Source organism: Natrix helvetica (assembly GCF_964273705.1).
Source record: "Natrix helvetica genome assembly, chromosome: Z".
NCBI classification, from domain to species: Eukaryota; Metazoa; Chordata; class Lepidosauria; order Squamata; family Natricidae; genus Natrix; species Natrix helvetica.
The window spans coordinates 140,880,592-140,902,972 of NC_138554.1; the positions used below are offsets into that span (position 1 = coordinate 140,880,592).

The following is a 22,381-nucleotide window of genomic DNA, read 5'->3' on the forward strand; positions in this document are numbered from 1 at the left end:
GAGAATATCTCTGCTGAACAAAATTCCGCATTGGTGACAGGAAGGGCATCCGGCCATTAAAATACTCCGCTAGCTCCATTCAGTTGCCCAGACTCCACCCCTCAAAGGATGATGGGGTCGTTAAAAGAAGATGACAGTGTTCTGGGGTTATGTGATCCCCTTTTGTGATCGTCTGACAAGCGACGTCAATGGGGAACCAAGATCCAGCTAACAAGTGTGCGAATAAATTAACCACTGCAGTGATCCCCCCCCCTGAGCATTGTGGCAAGGAAGGCCGTAAAATGGGGGCAAAACTCACTGAACCACCGTCTCGCTTAGCAGCAGAAATTTTGGGCTCAATGGTGGTCATTAAGTCAAGGACTAGATGTATAAAAAAGCCCCACCCGATGATATCCAGCATCTAAGAAAGATCAAAACGCCTCTTCTCTAATAAGGAATTAAAAAAACAAAAAAAAAACCCTTGGCGACTCTAAAATGCCTGGACTTCAGTTCCCAGAATTCCCCAATCAGCCTTGACCTGGGGAATCTCAGGGAACAGGTTCTGCCAACTGTGATCCCAGCCCAAGCCTCAGCTGCTTCTTTTGGGATGACCCAAAAAAGAAGGGTCACTCTTTTACATACCTTGTGCGATGCGCAGTTTCACTTCCAGGTCAACCGGTGTGGAGACGACCGATTTGGTGAGAACCAGCACGTTTTCGATGCCGATCACAACCACCAGGTACGGGAAAATCTCCCTAGAAGGAAAAGGGAAGCAGAAGCTGAAGTGAACTTTGAACTCGGAGCAACCTGGGAGGAGAAAGGAATGACTTGACGTTGACATAGGTGTATATACCACGAAGCCCAAACAGGTTGTGAAGAGAATGTGTACCATCCCAGACAATCCTGCGGATGCCGCTCAAACATTGCTTATGTGCTATGACCTGAATTGCCAGTAATCTTTTCTGCCGTCCTCACCACTCTCTGCACCACCTCAAATAGCAATAGCAACATTATAGACCACTTCACGGTGCTTCCCAGCCCTCTATGAGCGGTTTACAGAGTCAGCATATTGCCCCCAATAATCTGGGTCATTTTACCGACCTCGGAAAGGATGGAAAGCCAAGTCAACCCTGAGGCTGGTGAGACTTGAACTGCCAAATTGCAGTCAGCTGGCAGTCAGCAGAAGTAGTGTGCAGTACTGCTTTCTAGCCACTGTCCCACCACGGCTCTAAAAGAAAGTATAACTACCTATACGTATACATAACACTTTTCTTTTCTCCCTCCCTACCTTTCTCCCTCCGTGTATGTGTGAGAGAGAGAGAGGGAGAGGGAAGGAAGGAGGGAGAGAGGGAGAGAGAGAGGGAGGGAGAAAGAGACCATGTTTTCCTGAAAATACGACCTATCCCAAAAGTACGTCCTTGCCTGATTTTTACACATGCGCCTAATATGAGTCCTACCCCCAAAATAAGCTCGAATTAAGACCTCAGCCACTCCATGGTGCACGGATAAAAATTAAGCTAGGGTAGGGATGAGGGGGCGGAGCTGCCCAACTACTACTAGTTGCAGCCAGGCCCCATTAACCACATCCCAACTTGCTCTGTGGTCCCATTTCTTCTACAGCCAGCAAGGCATTCCTGAAGGTCTCTGCAACCGATAACCGAGCTCTGTTACCGTCTACAGAGGCCTTCAGGAAAGCCTTGACCCTGAAGGCCTGACTTCGAAAAAGAGGCCAGGGGCGATGCACGCAAGTGAGGTTAGTCAGTGGCCATCATTTCCCCCCCCCCCTTCTGAAAATATGGACACCACGAAGCCCCCACCCAGAGGATAACAAGGAAAAGAAGGATGTGAAGAGGATGTGCAGCGTCCCAGACAGTCCTACAGAGATCCTAATCAAGCATGGCTTATATGCCGTATCCTGGATAGAAGGGAGTAAACGGCCAATGGCATTTTCTGCTGTCCTCACCACTTTCTGTGCTGCCTTTCCTGTCCCAAAAGCAGGAATGCTTCCAAACCAGACAGTAATGCAATAGGACGGGATGCTCTCGACTGTCCCTCTAGAGAAAGTGGCAACGACAGGAGGAGGAAGATGTAATTTTCTCACGCAATGCAGAAAATCCAGGCGCTGCTGTGCCCGCTTCATCCGTGTCTTGGCCGCAGTGAGTGACCAAGCTAGCCTACTGGTTTAGCTGCACACCCAGAAATGTGGTGCTGCTAACTACCTCCACAGGTGGATCGTTAATACAGAGGTGTATTCATGCCTTTTTCTGAAATCGACAACAATCTTTTTCCTTTTCCTAGGTTTAAAATGAGGCTGATTTTGTTACACCAGTTCAGCAAAACCTCCATCTCCTTGCAGTTCCCCAAGATGGCTGGGGAATTCTGGGAGCTGAAGTCCCCAAGTCTTAAAGCTGCCAAGTTTGGACACCCCTGAGCTGCTGAAGAGACATGGATTGGATCCCCTCGCGCCTGAAGTTGTGCGCCACTGCCGTTCGGTTGCCGCTTTGCCCCCATGCCAGAAGCCGCTCCTCCCCTGCACCTGAAACCGCACACACCTGCCGTTCGGCTACTGCACCTTCCCCATAGCCTCTGCAATCTCCTATCACCCATTGCACACTGGCAAGCAGAAGCAACATGGCTTCTGCCTGCCACCCAATTGGATATCGGCTAATTGTCCCATCCAGCTAAAGTCGTGGGACAAACGGCGGGTCGGCGAAGGACCAGAGGCAAATGGCTGGCGGAGGGCAAGAAAATTTGGTTGCAAATGGGCTGAGGTAGGAGATTGGAGGCAAAGGAGGTGCGGCTAACGGTGGAAGCTTGAAAGTCCTAGACCTTCCTCTTTCTCCTCTTTGCAAAACCCCTCCCTTCTAGCACTGATGATGTTACCTATCAGGGTCATGAAAAGTCTACAAGAACACAAGCAAGCTCAGGGAGCATCAAGGACCAGACAAATGCAAGGAGAACTTTCTTGGAGTCTGCCTCCCAGAAGGCGCAACGGGGCTGAACGACTAAGAAGACGCTCATCGGGACTCCCTCCGAAGAAGAAGGATTGTCCAACTGAGGACCTGCTGATGGTTTCTGGCTCGCCGCAGTTCAGCCTGTAAGTCCCGTTTGGCGACTTACCCTCCGTTGAGCGTCGGCGTGAGGCCGAACAGCGTGCACAGCCCGACGGACATCAGGAGGGAGCTGAGCACTGTCACAACAGCTGCCAAAGCCAGACCCCACTTGGATTTCACCATGTCGATCTTTCCTGAAGAGGAAGCAAACCCCCATTAGTCTTTGAGTGAGACGGACAGAGAAAGATGCAGCACCCGCGCGGACTCCGTTCCAGACCTGGGAGGAAGAAACAGAAGCTGTAGATCACAGGTGTTAAACTGGATCACGTGACGCATTGAGAAGCATGGTGACGTTTTTCCCCTTTGAGGAGCCGGGACGGGTGTGGCCTGGGAGTCATCCGGCCCTCAGGGCCACCAGTTTGACAGGCCTGCTATAGACCATTTTGTGCTCAGTTGTGGTTGTACGTCAAAGACTAACCCTATGTGGTCATTTGAAGGATTGCTTTAGCTTTATCCTAGAGAGAAAGGACTCGACTTATGACCAGAATTGGGACCATGATTCCCTTTTGTGACATTGTGACAAGCCAAGTCAACGGGGAAGCCGGATTTCACTTAAAGACCATCTTGCTAATTTAACCACCACAGGGTGCCCGGTTTCCAAAAAATGCCCTAATTGATTCATGCGTCTCGGGCCGAACTTCAAAAGAAAATTGGTCATTCATTAGGAGCATTTATTTGGGCAAGACCTTTTAGCAGTCAGATCTGAGCCTTATTTGAATTGTAGCTGAACTTTACCTCCGTTCCTTGCCCCCCTTCAGTCTGTGTCATAAATCACATTCCCCAATGAGGTGCACCCCTCCCAAGTCTGCTGCAGTAATCTGAGATCAGACTCTAGCCAAAAGTATGCGTGGAATGCAGTCCTCCCCCCTCTTTCCTCACCATGGCAACCTTAGGAGTTAACACAGGGATTCAGTTAACAACCGTGGTAAGAAAGGTCGTAAAATGAGGCAAAACTCGGTGAACAAATTTCACTTAGCAACGGAAAATTTGGGGCTCCATTGTGGTCGTAAATCAAGGACCGACTGTACACGAAGTTGTTTGATGGCTTGCTTTAGCTAACAACCACGCAGGAAAAAAGGTTGCCAAGGGAGGTGAAACATGTCTCACCTAGTGATGGAAAATCTGTGGTTCAGGTATTTATTTATTTATATTTAATGCTTCTAGACCGCCCCCTCTCCCGAAAGGGACTCGGGGCGGTGTACAGTCCATGCAAAATATATCAAAATACAATAAAAAGTTGAATATGTACAGTTGGCATGGAGGAGGTTAAAAATGTAATTAAAAGAACTGTACAAAGCTAATATAAATATAAGTTTTTAAACCCCTAAAACAGACACAATAAAGTAAAAACAATACCCCTAAAATAACCAGTTAATACATTTGCCAGGAGGGACAGTTGTAATTATGCCAGGCCCGCTAATCGGAACAGGTGAGTCTTCAATTTTTGCCGGAAGGAGCGGAGGTCAGTAGTGGTTCTAATGTCGGGGGGGAGGTCATTCCAGAGGGTTGGGCCCATCACAGAGAAGGCCCTACTCCTTGGTGTCGCCCGTTGGCATTGCCTAGTGGACGGCACCAGGAGAAGTCCCTCTCTGTGTGTGCGAATTGGCCGCAGGGATGTATGTGGGAGGATGCGATCCCGCAAGTAACTAGGTCCCGTGCCATGGAGCGCTTTAAAGATGGTAATCAGGACCTTGAAACGCACCCGAAAAACCACAGGTAGCCAGTGCAGCTCGCGCAGGAGAGGTGTTACGTGGGAGTACCTCGTACTCCCCATCACAGCCCGCGCGGCTGCATTCTGAACTAACTGCAGTCTCCGGGCGCGTCCCAAGGGCAGCCCCATGTAGAGAGCGTTGCAGTAATCCAGGCGGGACGTCACCAGCGCATGAGTGACCGTGCGTAGGGCATCCCGGTCCAGTAGGGGGCGCAATTGGCGCACCAGGCGAACCTGGTGGAACGCCCCCCTCGCCACGGCTGCCACATGGTCATCCATTGACAGCCGGGCATCAAGGAGGACGCCCAAATTGCGCGCCCGTTCCACAGGGGGAACTTCGACAGCCTCGTTGGGGTGGTTTGGGGTTGAAATATACAGCTGAGTATCATCAGCGTAGAGGTGATACTCAACCCCAAAACCACGGATGATCTCACCCAGCGGCTTCACATATGTGTTGAACAGGAGAGGCGAGAGGACCGACCCCTGTGGCACCCCACAAGTGAGTGGCCTCAGGGACGACCTCTGCCCCCCTGCCAACACACACTGCTTCCGGTCGGAGAGGTAAGAGCCGAACCACCACAGAACGGTGCCTCCGACTCCCATCCCCTCCAACCGGCGCAATAGGATACCATGGTCGATGGTATCAAAAGCCGCCGAGAGGTCTAATAGGACCAGGATAGAGGAACAACCTCTATCTCTGGCCCTCCAGAGATCATCGACCAACGCGACCAAGGCTGTCTCTGTGCTGTTCCCGGGTCGGAAGCCGGACTGGCGTGAGTCTAGATAATCGGATTCGTCAAGGTGTCGTGGAAACTGCTGCGCCACCACATTCTCAACAACCTTTGCTAAAAATGGAAGGTTGGAGACTGGACGATAATTAGCTAGCTCCGTTGGGTCAAGTGAAGGCCTCTTAAGCAAGGGCCTCACCACCGCCTCCTTCAAGGCGGTTGGTAAGGATCCCTCACCCAATGAGGCATTCACCAGGCCCAGAAGCCAGCCTCGGGTCACCTCCCAAGATGCCAGTACCAACCAGGAGGGACACGGGTCCATTAAACATGTGGTGGGTCGCAGCCGTCCACGCAACCTATCCAAATCCTCGGGGGCAACAGAATCAAACTCCTCCCAGGATGGTCTCACAAGACTCGCTGTTGGCGGCCCATCCGGTCCACTGAGGGGGGCCCATCTGCTCTGGATCTGAGCGACTTTGTCCTGCAGATATTCCCCAAACTCCTCTGCTCTGCCCTGCAAGGGTGCCCCCTGCGTCCTCTGTGACAAGAGGGAGCGGGTCACCCTAAACAGGGCGGCAGGGCGGTTATCCGCGGACGCAATAAGAGCGGCGCAATATCTACGTTTGGCCGCCCTTAATGTGTGGTCGTGAGTCAAGGACTGCCAGTCCAGAACAAGCGAAGCATTTGCTCATTTACTCATTCGCTCAAACTTACGGGTGGAGAAGTAGATGTAAGCGAAGAGGATGACGTAGGTGGTGACGAGAGGGATGAGCTCGGCAACACCGATTTCTTCTTTAAAATGGACATGGACCATCTGGTCTTCCCGAAGGCTACTGTTGGTGCTGGGGTGGAGCAGCTTGAGCCGGGAGCGGAGGCTGGAGAGGAACCTGTCCCGGGAGCAAAAAGAAGAGGCCCCATCATCCACAACGCATCCTCTGGGGGAGGGGGGGCGTAAAGGAGCTCCCCAGGATTGTTTCCCACCCCAGGTGGAAAGAAAAAAGGCAGGCTTCATTACCGTCGTAACTAGAAGCCAGTCGCATTTCTAGAGTAAAGGCTAACTTAGATGTGGCTGTTGCTGTTTCATCCAGGGACAAATTCTCCAAAATATGGAGTTTAAGGATCTTAACAGAAAGCCACGTGAGAGGTGGAGGCATCGCTAGAGAACATCACAAAGAAGGCCAAAGGTTTCTCCAGTGCATTTCAATCTCGGAAAGCAACTCACCTGGCATCATAGTGCCGAAGACCCAAAGTGATGGCATAGATGACCACTCGCTTCCGGTTGTAGAGACTCACCCCACTGTACTTCCCCGGGACACCAAACAGGAGATCTGAAGACACCAGGAGAAGAAGGTGAGTGGGAAGGACACCTCACCCCAAGCGATGGACAAGGGGGTACGAATACCCATCTTGAAGGACGCGCTTGGGGACCTGGAAAAACCACTCAACTTGGAGATCCTGGTGAATGCTCATTGACATCCCTCCGTCTCTCCCAGTGTTTCTCAACCTCTGCAAATTTAAGACGGGTGGATTTCCACTGGCTTGGCTGGTTGGGGGACTGCTGGGAGTTGAGGCCCATCCAACATGAAGTAGCGGAGGTTGAGAAGAACTGGTCGCTCCTGACTTTGACTGGAATTTCTGCAAGGACCTCCAAATTTGGCAATGTTAAGACAGGTGGGACTTCAACTCCCAGAATTCCCCAGGCAGAATGGCTCTCTTCCTTTCTTCTCCTCTTCCTTCCCTCCCTCTTCCCTTATCCTCTCTTCCCTCTTCAGTTCTCTTCCTTTTCTTCTTCATTCTTTCCTTTTCGTTCCTCTCTTCCAGTTGTTCTCCTTTCTTCCCTCGCTTTCTTTTTTTCCTCTTTCCCTCTTCTCTCCATTTCCACCCTTTCTTCTAATCTTCTTCAATTATTTCCTTTCTCCCTCGCTCTCTTTCCTTCTCTCCTTCCCTCCCTTTCTTTCTTGTTCCCTCCCTTTCTTTCTCCTCTTCGCCTCCCTCCCTCCTTCCTATAGGTGGCTGAGGAATTCTGGGAGTTGAAGTCCATCCATCTTAATGTTGGCAAGATTGGGAATCACAGATCTACCAGTCTTTCAACACCTCAGCGCAGCCTTGGCTGAAGACCCCACAAGGCGACCAGCCCCCACTCCCCCTTGTCTTCTCATGGGATGACTCCGACTCCCAGCATCCTCAGCAATTCTGGGGCGGAGCCACGATGGCCGCTCGCATCCTTCTGGTTCAGGGGCTCCACCCGTACCCTTTGGCGTGGCCGATGTCTGCAGGGTCTTCGGTTCGTGCAGGTGGATGGTTTTAATAACATCGGGGTCAGCGCCAAAATGTTCCTGGTCGTTCTGCCAGAAGTTTGCTGGGGAGAGGAGGAGGCAGCCATGTTCCGGCAGAAGCCCCCGAAGCTTCTTCAAGCTGGGCAAGAGATCGGTCACTTGAAGGCAGACGTCGTCCAAACTTTTAATCCGGGAACTGGGCGGCGAAAGAGAAGAAGGCGCAATGTCAACCGAGCAGGGATTTTGTTATCGCTATCGACAGCAGGAATACTCCACACACAAACATGGAAGGATGGAGCGGTACGGTGGCCTAGAGGTGGAGCTCACAATCAGGAGGCTGTGAGTTCGATCCTAGGTAGTGGCTGATATTTCTCTCTCTGGCCACAATGAGAAAATATATCTGCTGAATATAACTCCACATTGGCAACAGGGAAGGGCATCTGGCCACCAAACACTCCGCTCCACTCAGTTGCTCCAACTCTATCCCCCAAGGGATTACGGGGTCATTAAACAATGAAAAAAAACCCACAAAAATGGAAGGGCGCTTTGATTCCCACAACTGCAAAAGTTGATGGAGTGATGGCTAAATTGATTGCTTTGATTAAAGGAAATAATACAATTATTTTTTTTTTCTATGTGGAAACCACTTCTGGACTTTATGCTTGAGGTGAGGGGAAAAAATGTGTTCAGCCGATAATAGAGTTTCGTGGTTATAGAAGTGACTGTTATATATTATTATATAAATGTTAAAAAGTTGAGGTTTCCTGTGACTACAAAATCTTCGACATGTGACCCACCATGGAGCCTAAAATTTATGTTGTTAAGTGAGAAATTGGTTTCACTTTGTCCCATTTTACGACCTTTCTTGCCATGGTTGTTAAGAGAGATTAATCCAGAGATTAATTTAGCAACACAGTTATTAAACGACTCTGGCTTCCTGTTGACTTTGCTTGTTACAAAAGGGGATTGGGTCACCCCTGGACACTGCGACCGTCACTAACACAAACCACTTGCCAAGCATTTGAATTTGGATCACCTGACTGTGGGGATACCGCAACAGTGGTGTGAAAAACGGTTATTTTGTTGCGTTTTGCATTTCGTAGTTTAAGTTTCTTCGGAATTAAAATCACCAGGACCGGATGGATTACACCCCAGGGTTCTGAAGGAACTAGCAGACGAGATCTCAGAACCACTGAATTATATCTTTCAGAGATCCTGGAGCACCGGGGAACTACCAGAGGACTGGAAAAGAGCTGATGTGGTTCCCATCTTCAAAAAGGGTAAAAAAGATCCAGGAAACTATAGACCTATCAGCCTGACCTCAATACCAGGAAAGATTCTGGAAAAGATAATCAAACAATGAATTAGCGAACACCTAGAAGCAAACAAAGTAATAGCCAAAAGCCAACATGGGTTTGTCAAAAACAGATCATGCCAGACTAATCTCATTGCGTTCTTCGACAAAGTGACAAAATTAGTGTCCAGAACACTCCAGGAGATAGGCTTAAGATACAGAAGGATCTTGACAAACTTGAACATTGGGCACTATCAATAAAATGAAATTCAGTGGTGAAAAGAGTAAGGTTCTACATTTAGGCAAGAGAAACAAAATGCACAGGTATAGTATAGGTGGTACCGTGCTCAGTAGTAGTAACTGTGAGAGGGATCTTGGAGTCCTAGTGGACAACCATTTAAGTAGGAGCCAGCCGTGTGCAGAAGCTGCCAAAAAAGCCAACACAGTTCCAGGCTGCATCAACAGAGGGAGAGAATCAAGATCACGTGAAGGGTTAATACCACTTTATAATGCCTTGGTAAGGCCACACTTGGAATACGGCATTCAGTTCTGGTCACCACGATGTGGAAAAGATGTGGAGACTCTAGAAAGAGTGCAGAGAAGAGCAACAAAGATGATTAAGGGACTGGAGACTAAAACATATGAAGAACGATTGCAGGAACTGGGTATGTTTAGCTTAAGAGAAAGAAGGACTAGGGGAGACATGATAGCAGTCTTCCAATATCTCAGGGGTTGCCCCAAAGAAGAGGGAGTCAAACTATTCTCCAAGGCACCTGAGGGCAGGACAAGAAGCAATGGGGGGAAACTAATCAAGGAGAGAAGCAACTTAGAACTGAGGAGAAACTTCCTGACAGTGAGAAGAATGAATCAGTGGAACAGAAGTTGCCTCCAGAAGTTGTGAATGCCCCAACACTGGAAGTCTTTAAGAAGATGTTGGATAGCTATTTGTCTGAAACGGTATAGGGTTTCCTGCCTAGGCAGGGGGTTGGACTAGAAGACCTCCAAGGTCCCTTCCAACTCTGCTATTGTATTGTATTAAAATAATAAAATAAAATAAATAAAACAAATGCAATGCAATACAATATTACAATAAAATAAATAATAAAACATACAACACAATAATAAAAAAACAAATAAAATGAAATGAATAAAATACATCACAATCTAATGAAAAATAATAGTCATAAAATAAAATAAAATAATATTAAAATAAATAAAATACAACAAATAATGAATATTACATAAATAAAAAAATTAAAATTAAAAATAAAAGTAAATTAAAATAAAATGCAGTAAAATACATAATACAATAAAGTAATAAAATAAAAATAAATAAAAATGAAATAAATACAATATAAAAAATAATATAACATAATATACTAATAACCTAATAAAAATACAATAAAATAATAAAACTAATAAAAATAAATTAGAATAAAATAAAACAAGCAAAGAGCAACCGGGAAAACAGGAAAATTAAAATTAAAAGAGGGAAAGTGAGAAGGCCATGGGCAATCTCATCTATGCCACTCCAAGGAAATGCCAAGGACATTTCAACACGCAGAGGGCCTGGCGAAGTCTTATGAGAAGCCAAACACGTGACATGACGCAGATGGTGGGTCAAGGCAGCCTTTGGGGTTTGCAGCTGCAAGGACGTCCTCCAGTGTTGGTCCCCGTGTTACGAAATAAAAGTTGTTGAGACTTTGGAAAACGTCCAGAGAAGAGCAGCTAATTAGATGCCTAAAGGCCTGGAGAAGGGCTGCAGGATTTGGCCAGTGTAGAGAGAAGAAGGACTGCAGGGAAACAGGACGGCAGGATTCCAATATTTATGGGGCTGCCCCAGAGAAGAGGGGGCCAAATTATTTTCCAAAGCACCAGAAGGCAGGAGAAGAAACAACGGATGGAAACTAATCAAGCAGAGGAGCAACCTGGAATTAAGGAGAAGCTTCCTGACCGGGAGGACAGTTCGCCAATGAACTTGCCACGAGAACATGTGAAGGCTCTGCACTGGAGAAGAGACTGGATAGCTGCTTGTCTGAAATGATGTAGGGTCTCCTGCTTGAGCAGGAGGTGGGACTAGATGACCTCCGAGGTCCCATCCAAGCCTGTCATTCTGTAAGGGTCTCCTGGCTCATCAAGGGGGTTGGGCTGGATGACCTCTAAGGTTCCTTCCAGCTCTATTCTGATGGGTTGACCGTCTCTCCGAGGGTTATCAGAGGCTCTGAGCAGCAGGAATACGACGAAGAAAACCATTCGTTTAGTGACCTAAGTTATCATGGCACTGAAAAAAGCGGCTCAGGGCCGTTTTTCACACTTACGACAGTCACAGGGTCCCCCCTGTCATGAGATTGAAATTTGGATGCTTGGCCACCGACTCGTATTTATGACGGTGGGCGCATCCCAGGTGTCACCCAATCCCCTTTGGTGAACCTTCTGACGAGCAAAGTCAGCTGGGGAAACCCAACTCGCTTAACAACAGCAGTGATCTGCTTAACGACAGTGGTAAGAGAGGTCACAAAATGGGGCACATCTCACTTCAACAACTGTCTCATTGAGCAATGGACATGCCCCCCCCCCGACTGTGGTGTTTAAGCCGGGGACTATGTGCAAACAGTGCCCTGTGTGTACATGTGATGACAGCCGGCAAAGAAACGGTGTCCTGTTTTACGACCTACCCATCGCGTAAAGCGTGGTTCCTGATTTCCTCCACCAGCTGGAAGACCTGGGCGAGCGGAGAGCGAAAGACGTCGACGGCCAGGAAGCTCTTCGGCCACGGAGAAACAGTGGCTTTCACCAGGACCTGTTGGATGTAGGCCACGGGGGCTCCGGAATACTAAAGGAGAGAAAGACCCACAGATACTAAAAGGGGCAGAGGGTATGGTCAGCCTTGCAAGGTAGGCCAGGGAGAAGAAACACCCAGAGGAGTTCCTTCTATTTTATGCTAGAGGGATGGCCTTAGAATTTGCAAGGTTGTAAACTGAGTCTCTGTAAAAAAGGAGGAAGAGGAGGAAGAGGAGCAGGAGGAGGAAGAGGAGCAGGAGGAAGGAGGAGGAGAAAGAGCAGGAGAGGGAAGGATTGGGGGGGGGGGTTCCTTGATGCTCTCTATCCTTGGTGGTTTCCTTGCAGACATTTCATGACCCTACTAGAGAACATCTTCAGTACTGGAAGGGATGGTCTATTAACAGAAAGCAAACCCCTTCCCTTCCAGCACAGATGACTGTTACCTAGTTCAGTGCCAAAACGTCTCCAGGCAAAGTGCCCAGTTCAGAGGTCATCAGTTCAGCCTCAATATCAAACGTCGATTCGAAAGGGGTGGTGGGTCGTCCTTACCCAGTCGGGACGCTCGCTCGGTTCTCCTTGCTGCTGGGCCGGGAAGGGGGGTGGCTGGCTGTAGTCCTTCACCGGCGTTGTGTACTCCACCGGCCCCGTGCCCGGAAGTGGGAGCTTCAGCAATGGGTAACTTGAAAGGAGAGAAATTCAGAATTAACTCCAGAGGCCAGTCCGAGTTCCAGAAAAAGTAATCCCCTTTCTCACAACTCCCAGAATCCCCCAGCCACAATGCTTTAAGAGGGGAGGACTCCAACTCCCAGAATCCCCCAGTTGGCTTTTCTTTAAGAAGGGAGGACTCCAACTCCCAGAATCTCCCAGTTGGCTTTTCTTTAAGGACTCCAACTCCCAGAATCCCCCAGCCACAATGCTTTAAGAGGGGAGGACTCCAACTCCCAGAATCCCCCAGTTGGCTTTTCTTTAAGGACTCCAACTCCCAGAATCCCCCAGCCACAATGCTTTAAGAGGGGAGGACTCCAACTTCCAGAATCCCCCAGTTGGCTTTTCTTTAAGGACTCCAACTCCCAGAATCCCCCAGCCACAATGCTTTAAGAGGGGAGGACTCCCAGAATCCCCCAGTTGGCTTTTCTTTAAGAGGGGAGGACTCCAACTCCCAGAATCCCCCAGTTGGCTTTTCTTTAAGAGGGGAGGACTCCAACTCCCAGAATCCCCCAGTTGGCTTTTCTTTAAGAGGGGAGGACTCCAACTCCCAGAATCCCCCAGTTGGCTTTTCTTTAAGGACTCCAACTCCCAGAATCCCCCAGCCACAATGCTTTAAGAGGGGAGGACTCCCAGAATCCTCCAGTTGGCTATTTTTTAAGAGGGGAGGCCTTCAACTCCCAGAATCCCCCAGTCCTTGGAGAAGCAGATCTTACCAGCAGGCCAGGACGCAGAGGCCCGTGAAGAGGACGATGGGTATCGGGCAGGAGGCACAGCGTAAGCCGTGGTTGTAGAAGGCCCCGGAGATCTTCTCACGGAGGGTCTCAGTCCAGGTCATTCTTGGGGGTCTGGGTCAGCTCGCTGCCATCCCGATGAGCGCCTGCAGAGTGCCAGCACCGGCCCCGAGTGCGAAACGCCTTGTGGAGAAGCAAGATGGGTAAAATGGCGGAAGCGGGAGAGTGTCAGGGCCCGTTCGTCATTCAAAGCTGGGCCGGGCCTCGGCTTATGCCAGAGCACTTAATAGAGAATTCGCCTCCCAGAGAAAGGGGCAGGATAAGTCCTCGAGTTTGGTTTTGAGACCATCTGAAGTTGTAATGGGAGTGAAAATATGTTTCTATTATGCATCCTCCTTAACTGCCCCTCTCCTATGCCCCTTTCTCCTTCCCTTCTTTTTCCTCTCTCTCCTTCTTTAATCTTCTCTTCCTTCCCTTTTTTCCTTTCTTTTTCCTTCTTTTCCCTTTTTCTCTTCCCTTTCTCTTCCCTTCCCTTCCTTTCTTCTTCCCTGTCCTTTCCCCCTTTTGCTATTTCCCACTCCTTTTCCTTTCTCCTTCCCTTCTTTTCTCCTCTTTCCTTCTCTTCTTTCCTTTGTTTCCCTTCTGTTTCCTCCCTTTACTTTTTTTTTTTTTACTTTATTTTGGACTTTTATACCGCCCCCTCTCCCAAAAGGGACTCGGGGCGGTGTACAGTCAGATTAAAACACATAAATACATAAAAATACAAACATAGTTAAATACTAAGTGCCTAAAAGTGGAGGCTATAAAAGACTGTACCCAAGTAAAGTAGTTAAAAACAATGTTTAAAAATAACCCCTAAAAAATACCCAATTAAAAATATCTGCCAGGAGGTAGAATAAACTATGAATGGGCCAAGCCAGCTAAACGGAACAGGTGAGTCTTCAGTTTTTGTCGGAAGGAGCGGAAGTCGGTGGTGGTTCTGATATCGGGGGGGAGGTCATTCCAGAGGGTTGGGCCCATCACAGAGAAGGCTCTACTCCTAGGTGCCGCCCGTTGGCATTGCCTAGTGGACGGCACCAGGAGAAGGCCCTCCCTGTGAGAGCGAATCGGTCGCAGGGAAGTATGCGGTAGGATGCGATCCCGCAAGTAGCTAGGTCCTGAGCCATGGAGTGCTTTAAAGATGGTGATTAACACCTTGAAACGCACCCGAAAGATCACAGGCAGTCAGTGCAGCTCGCGCAGGAACGGTGTTACGTGGGAGTACCTAGTACTCCCAAAAATAGCCCACGCGGCTGCGTTCTGGACTAGCTGCAGTCTTCGGGCGCGTCCCAAGGGAAGCCCCATGTAGAGGGCATTGCAGTAGTCCAGCCAAGACGTCACCAGTGCATGAGTGACCATGCGTAGGGCATCCCGGTCCAGTAGGGGGCGCAATTGGCGCACCAGGCGGACCTGGTGGAACGCCCCCCTTGCCACGGCTGCCACATGGTCATCCATTGACAGCCGGGCATCTAGGAGGACGCCCAAATTGCGCGCCCGTTCCACAGGGGGCAATTGCTCGCCCCCTATGGCCAGTGATGGAATCAACTGGCTGAACCGGGGTGCCGGTAGCCATAGCCACTCGGTCTTGGAGGGGTTGAGTTTGAGTCTGTTGTCCCCCATCCAGACCCCGACGGCTTCCAAACACCAGGACATCACCTCGACAGCCTCGTTGGGGTGGTTTGGGGTTGAAACGTACAGCTGAGTATCATCAGCGTACAGGTGGTACTCAACCCCAAAACCACGGATGATCTCCCCCAGCGGCTTCACATATGCGTTGAACAGAAGGGGCGAGAGGACCGACCCCTGCGGCACCCCACAAGTGAGTGACCTCAGGGTCGACCTCTGCCCCCCTGCCAACACACATTGCGTCCGGTCGGAGAGGTAGGAGCCGAACCACCGCAGAACGGTGCCTCCAACTCCCATCCCCCCCAGCCGGCGCAATAGGATACCATGGTCGATGGTATCAAAAGCCGCCGAGAGATCTAATAGGACCAGGATAGAGGAACAACCCCTATCTCTGGCCCTCCAGAGATCATCGACCAACGCGACCAAGGCCGTCTCCGTGCTGTGTCCGGGCCGGAAGCCGGACTGGCGTGGGTCTAGATATTCGGATTCGTCAAGGTGTTGTGGAAACTGCTGTGCCACCACATTCTCAACAACCTTCGCTAGAAAGGGAAGGTTGGAGACAGGACGATAATTAGCCAGCTCCATTGGGTCCAGGGAAGGCCTCTTAAGTAAGGGCCTCACCACCTCCTCTTTCAAGGCGGTAGGTAGGGACCCTTCCCCTTTTCTCTTTCCCATTTCTTCCCTTTCTCTTTTCCTTTCCATTCTCCTTTCCTTTCCCTCTTTCCTTCCCTTTATTTCTCTTTGGCTTTTTCCTTTCCGCTTTGCCACCCAAATGTGATTGGATGATAAATCCTTCCAAAGTAATGCCAACCGTTGCCTACCTGACGTTACCCACACATTGTGTCATCATTAGAGCACAATAACTCTGTCAAAAGCCTCCTGATCTTATCGAAGTTCAGATGAAAGGGGATTTCTAACTCCTCCCTGGGTTTTTCCTCCGCTCGAGTCTTGCTCAAGGCTGCTGGCTGGGGAATTCTGGGAATTGAAGTCCACTCACTCATCTTGATGTGGCCAAGGTTGTTAAATGGATCGATGGATAGGAGAGGGGAAGGGAGGAAAAGAGGGAGGATGGAGGGAGGGAGGAAGGAAAAGAGGAAGAGAAAGAGAAAGGAGGTAGGGACGAGGGAGAGAAGGAAAGAAGGGAAGGGAGGAAAAGGAGAGAAGGAGGAAGGGAAGGAACAAATGGAGGGAGAGGGAGGGAAGGAAGGAAAGAAAGAATGGATGGGTGGAAGGATAGAAGGAAGAAAGCAAAAGAAGAGAGGGAGGGAGGGAGAAAGGAAGAAAAGGAGGAGTAAAGAGAGAGAAAGGGGAATACATGAATGGAGAACAGGAGGGAGGGAGGGAGTCAGTGACCCTACGTCATCATAAGTTAAACACTGTTTATCTCCTCACCCCAGTTTGTTTAGCGACCGATCCTTATAACGGCACTGACCAAAGCACCATTTTTCCCATTATGACCGTCGCATGGTTCCCTCAGTCACAGGACCCAAAATTCAGCAGCTTAGCCGACTCGTATTTACGACGGCCGCAGTATCCTGGGGGTACGTGTGTGTGTGTGACGTGATCCCCTCCTGACGAGCACAATGGCACAATTCTCTCAACAACGGCGGACGGAACAGTCTCAAATGAGGGCCAAACTCCCTGAACAACCCCAGTGACGGGCACGGCGGTCATAAGTGGAGGACTGTCTGTGATGAAAGAAAAAGAAAAAAATTCCCCTCAAGAGAGGCGCTGCAGTTCCGATCCCGGCCTTTTTCCTGCGGGACAAGCCACAACCACAACTGGGAATTCCCCGATTCTTAAAATATCACAACGTCGATGCTACGCAACCCTTCACATGGGAAAGGCAAGTGCAAACACACACCGACAACAGAGTTTTGAAAAGGGAGTTTTACAAAAAGAAAAATAAATCAGGATTCCCACCCCGGATAAGGAGCGGTTTTGGAAAGACACGCTGGATCATTTGCATACATTTGCATAAGACTTTGCATCAAATCCTTGCCCCCCACCCCACCCTCAACGCTGGGAAACAACCCCCCCCCATTTTTTTTAAAAAAAATTGGAAATACGGAAGAGGGAGGGTGTAGCTTCTCCTTACATTTCAAAGGCCGGAGTAATTGAGTTATCTGCATTTATTTTATTCTTGCGTTATGAATTATTAAATGCAACACGCATACTACGCATTGAACCACACATTTCTTCCTTATGATAAAGTCACTGGCACATATTGAGGTAACCACTGGGGTAGAGGGTCCTGGGTCTCTTGGAGCTGGGTGGTTTTCTTGCAGACATCTCAGGACCACACTAGGGAACGTCATCAGTGCTTGGAGGGAGGGTCTAAGAGGAGGAGGAGGAGGAGGAAAAAGGACTGGGGGGAAGGGTCCTTGGTACTCCAGGAAATGAATGGTTTTCTTGCAGACGTCTCATGACCCCACTAGGAAACGTCATCAGTGTGGAGAGGGTGTGGGGTTGGTGGGGAGGAGGAAGAGGAGGAGGAAGTATTCCAAGCCCTTCTGGTGCTAGTCAGAGCCAAACCGAGTTTCTACACGCACTTTACAAAAAAACAAAACAAAACTACTGGACTCACAACTCTTAACACACACATGCGATATTGCATGAAGCATTTGAAATAAATTCGGTGTGATGCAATGGTTCGGCTTGATTTAAAACTGGGGAAACAAACAGTAAACTAAAGTTTAACGCCCGATTTACATGGACTGTTTCACATATTATAATTTAATCTCCCTGGAATATAAAATAAGAAGATAAAACGCAGAATAAGAGAGTCAGAAGAGGTACATGGGATCGAAAGATTAAAAAGCAACATCAATGACCATTATATTAAAATAACTGATGGAATCGAAATAATTTAGAATTCTTAAAGGATTCTAATCATTGGAAAAAAATTCATTTTTTAAAAAAAAATTTACGTTTTTCCTCCACCAGCCCTACTTGACCCTCGGGATGCCGGGTTGAAAATATTGCATTAAGCATTTTAAATAAATCCAAAGACAACTAAACTCAAGGAGAGAAGCAACTTAGAACTGAGGAGAAACTTCCTGACAGAACAATGAATCAGTGGAACAGAAGTTGCCTCCAGAAGTTGTGAATGCCCCAACACTGGAAGTCTTTAAGAAGATGTTGGATAGCCATTTGTCTGAAACAGTATAGGGTCTCCTGCTTGAGCAGGGGGTTGGACTAGAAGACCTCCAAGGTCCCTTCCAACTCTGCTATTGTACTATTGTACTATTGTACTAAACCGTTTGATTTAAAATTGGAGACTTACAACATCCCGCTCCATAAATCAAGGTTACGACAGGGTTACCAACACACAACGGTGGTTTGGAAAGCATTTAGCCAAAGCACATAAATAGCACATTACTTGCTCTGTTCTGACATAAATAGCATGAGGTAATATTTTTCCTTAATTATTATTTACAAGGGGAAATTACGGCAGGAACCATCAACTGACACGGAGTAAAAACAAAAAACCCCATAATTTATGTGATAAAAAAACAAGCGAACATCAAACATTAAAAGGACATTGCATCCAGGATCCCGTACGGATTATTTCGTATATTATAATACAGGTAGTCCTCAACTTATGACAATTCATTTAGTGACTGAAGTTCAACGGAAATAGAAAAAAAGGGACAAGACCATTTTTAAAAAGGAAACAACCGTTGTAACGTCCTTACGGCGGGGGGATCAAATTTCAGACCCTTGGCAATGGACTCCTGTTTACGACGGGTGCAGGGTGCGCAGTTGCATGATCGAGAAAGAAAGAGAAAGGAAAGAAGGAAAGAAGGAAAAATAGGGAGAGAGAGAAAGGAAGGAAAAGAAAGGAAGGAAAGAGAGAGAGAGAGAAAGAGGAAGGAAGGAAGAAAAGAGAGAGAGAGAAAGGAAAAAAGGAAGGAAGGAAAAATAGGGAGAGAAAGAAAAAGGAAGGAAGGAAAGAGAGAGAGAGAGAAAAAGAGAAAGGAAAGAAGGAAAGAGACAGAGAGAGAGAAAAAGAAAAAGGAAAGTGAGAGAAAGAGAAAGGGAAAAAGGAAGGAAAGAGAGAAAGAGAAAGGAAGGAAGGAACGATATAGATAGATATAGAGAAAGAGAAAGAAAGAAAAAGGAAAGAAGGAAGAAAGGAGGGAGAGAGAAAGAAAGAGAAAGAAAAGATGGAAGGAAAAAAAGATAGATTGTGTGAGAGAGAAAGACAGAGAGGAAAGATGGAAAGAAAGAGAGAGAGAGAGAAAGGAAGGAAGGAAAGACAGATAGATATAGAGAGAGGAAGAAAGAGAAAGGGAAGAAGGAAGGAAAGAGAGAAAGAAAAAGAGAAAGGAAAGATAGATATAAATAGATATAGACAGAAAGAAAGATTAAGGAAAGAAGGAATGAAGGAAAGAGAGAAAGAAAGAAAAAGGAAAGAAGGAAGAAAGGAAGGAAAGAGAGAGAAAGAAAGGAAAGATGGAAGGAAAGAAAGGTAGAGAGAAAGAAAGGCAGAAAAAGGAAAGATGGAAGGAAGGAAAGAGAGAGAGAGAAAGAAAGAGAGAGACAGAAAAGAAGGAAGGAAAGATAGATAGATGGATGGACAGATGGATGGAGGGATAGGTCAATTTTGGTCGTAAGTCTATTGATTCAAAGTCTCAGGCACAGCTTGCCTTTTGTTAGAGAGACAAACATGGAAAAAATGACACAACCCCCCCCCCCCCCAATCAACACCCTCCCTGGACCTGTTTGCACAACTGAGCTGCCCATCCGGTCACAACAAGGGACTTGTGTTAAAAAGACACACCTAAATCACCGAAAGTTGTTTAGGGTGACTCAACCCGCCACAGAGAAAGGATTGAGACATGTTGGAAAAAAGAAATCCGGGTTAAAGTTGTCAGGTGTGATTTTGTCATTTTGACACCGGAGTCCCAGAAACGGTCCTCGGAGGGGGGGGGGGGAAATCTTATACTCCAAAACCCATGTTCTAAAGCCACCCAGGCAGTCCTCGACTTACTACCACTGTTGAGCTCACTTCCTGTCGTTAAGCAAGACATTGGCCCCCTGGTCCGCCCTTCCTTGCCGCCCTTATGTGAGACAAATGCAGGTGAGGCCCCAACACATTTGTCGTTAAGTGAGACATTTTCCCCACTCTACAACTTTTCTCCCCCTCGCTTGTTAAGTGAGCCACTGCAGTCACTAAGTGAATTGCCCGGTCGTTTGAAGCGAATCTACCTTCCTGCTGGTCACAAAGGGAGGATCGTGTGAGCCCGAAACCCTGCGACCATCGTAAATACGAGGACGGTCGCTGAGCCTAGGAATTCCGATCGCACGACCACAGGGATACTGACGGTCGTTAAGGGTGAAACCTAAGTCCCTTTTTTTCAGCACCGTTGTAACTTGGAACCATTGCAAAACCGTCATAAGTCGAGGACTGCCAGTCCAGTTAGCTGGGATCGCAGTTCCAGTTAGCAGGGGTATATGAATCATGGCTTGGACTACATCTCCCATCTCCCCCAAGCCAGTTAAAACAACAGTGATGATGGGAGATGTAGTCCAATATATGTAGGGAGAGTAGTTGAACTACAATTCCCATCTCTCTCTAGTCAGTTGATGCAAGAAGGGTGATGGGAGATGTATTCTAACATGGGGGGGGGGGTAAGGAGTTGGACTACAACTCCCACCTCCCCCTAACCAGTTAAAGAGCAGGGTTGATGGGAGATGTATTCCAACTGGGGGAAATGGTTGGACTACAACCTCCATCTCTCCCTGCAAGAAAGTTTCTGTAACTCAGTGGTTGGGGATAATGGGTCCAGGGGTACAACCCCACCTGTACCCTACAGCCCCCAACTCTGATTTAAAGAATGAAACGGAACAGTGAGCTTGCCTTGGGATATGTAGTCCAAAGCCTGGTTGTGAATTATGGGATCTGAAGTACCCCACATCCTCCTTGCCCCAGAGCCACTTGAAGCAAGAAAGGACGATGGGGGGTTTGGACTACAACTCCCATCTCTTCTCAGCCAGAAAGTCTATAACAAATCAGTGGCTGGGGATAATGGGTCCTATGGGACAATACCCCAGCAACCTACAGCCCCCACCTCTGATTCAAAGGATGAAATGGAATGGCAAGCCCATCATGGGATTTGTAGTCCAAAGCTTAGGTGGGGATCATGGGATCTAAAGTCTCCATAAGACTCTAGTTAAAGCAACGGGGATGGGAGGTAATGGTGTTGGACTACAGCTCCCATCTCTCCCAGCCATAAAGTTTCTACAACCCAGTGGCTGGGGATAATGGGTCTAGGGGGTTACAACACCTTTTTTAAAGGATGAAAAGGAACGGCGAGCCCGTCATGGGCTATGCAGTCCAAAGCGTGGGTGCGGATGATGGGATATGAAGTACCTCTACGACTAAGGTTGGGGGGGTTGGACTACAACTCCCATCTCTCCCTCCCCCCCCCCCGTGCAGCCAGGGGAGGCTGTCAGCCACGCCGACCGGGGCACGACGGGAAATGTAGTCGAACCGGCCCCGAGGAAGTTGACAGGTTGGCGGCTGGGGACGATGGGATCGGCGGTCCCGGCCGGGGCGGATGGGCTTTGTAGTCCTACGCACCTGCAACAGAGGCCTCGCTAGGGAGGAGGGACCGTCCGAAGCCTCGTCTGGGCCTCCGAAGCGGCTACCCGGAGATCCTTTCCCGAGAGGCGGAGATCGGCCGGTGGCGGAAAGGGAAGGAAGGCGCGGCGGCCACTCTCTCGCCTCGGCCCGGCCCGGCTTCCGTAGCCGCGGATACGCCCCCCGCCGCCGTACGCATGCGCGAGGAACTCCGATACTCCCTCTATCTCCCTCCCCCCACCTCTTGCACGGCAGGAGCATTGAGTGACGCGCCCCGACCCTCCCGCGGGTCCTAGCGCCGGGTCTCTGCGCAAATGCGCTGCTCGCCATCGGCCTAAACGGCGTTGATAAAGAGAGGGGGTCGCCCCCCCCACTGACTTTACCCGTCCGGGAAAAGGAAGAAGGGAGGGAGGGGGGAAAAAGGGAGGGCGGAGAAAAAGACGGGAGGGAGGGAGGAAAGGAGGAAAGTGAGGAAAAGGAAGAGGGAGGAAGGAAGGAAGGAAGGAAGGAAGGAAGGAAGGAAGGAAGGAAGGAAGGAAGGAAGGAAGGAAAAGGGAGGGAAGGAGAAATTGAATTCAGCAACCCAATGAATTGATTGGAGCAGAGGATCACTGTGGGAGATGGAATCCTCTTGGCTGGTTGTGTTCATCCCCCTGTGTCTCTATCTTTGTCTTTGTGTGTGTGTGTTTGTGTGTGTGTGCACTTGCGCTTTCCTTTGACAACTCTCACACTCCTCCATCCCCCTCAGGGGAATTCTGAGAGATGAAGTCCCTACATTCTAAACAAGAGACCAAGATTGCAGGTTG

General features: G+C 48.8%; 1 protein-coding gene across 1 annotated transcript in view; it reads right to left on the minus strand.

Moving 5' to 3' along the window:
* The window catches only part of SCAP (SREBF chaperone), a 38,139-nt gene extending 16,414 nt beyond the window's left edge, over positions 1 to 21,725 (minus strand). The window contains exons 1-9 of the mRNA XM_081971516.1: positions 21,576 to 21,725; positions 13,304 to 13,504; positions 12,432 to 12,561; positions 11,777 to 11,934; positions 7,783 to 8,003; positions 6,754 to 6,859; positions 6,246 to 6,418; positions 3,100 to 3,226; positions 622 to 734 (exon numbers count right to left, since the gene is read on the minus strand). Coding sequence (XP_081827642.1) covers positions 622 to 734; positions 3,100 to 3,226; positions 6,246 to 6,418; positions 6,754 to 6,859; positions 7,783 to 8,003; positions 11,777 to 11,934; positions 12,432 to 12,561; positions 13,304 to 13,425 — 1,150 coding nt within the window. The 5' untranslated portion in view covers positions 13,426 to 13,504; positions 21,576 to 21,725. The remainder of the gene's footprint in view (positions 1 to 621; positions 735 to 3,099; positions 3,227 to 6,245; positions 6,419 to 6,753; positions 6,860 to 7,782; positions 8,004 to 11,776; positions 11,935 to 12,431; positions 12,562 to 13,303; positions 13,505 to 21,575) is intronic.
* Positions 21,726 to 22,381: the final 656 nt, after the last annotated feature.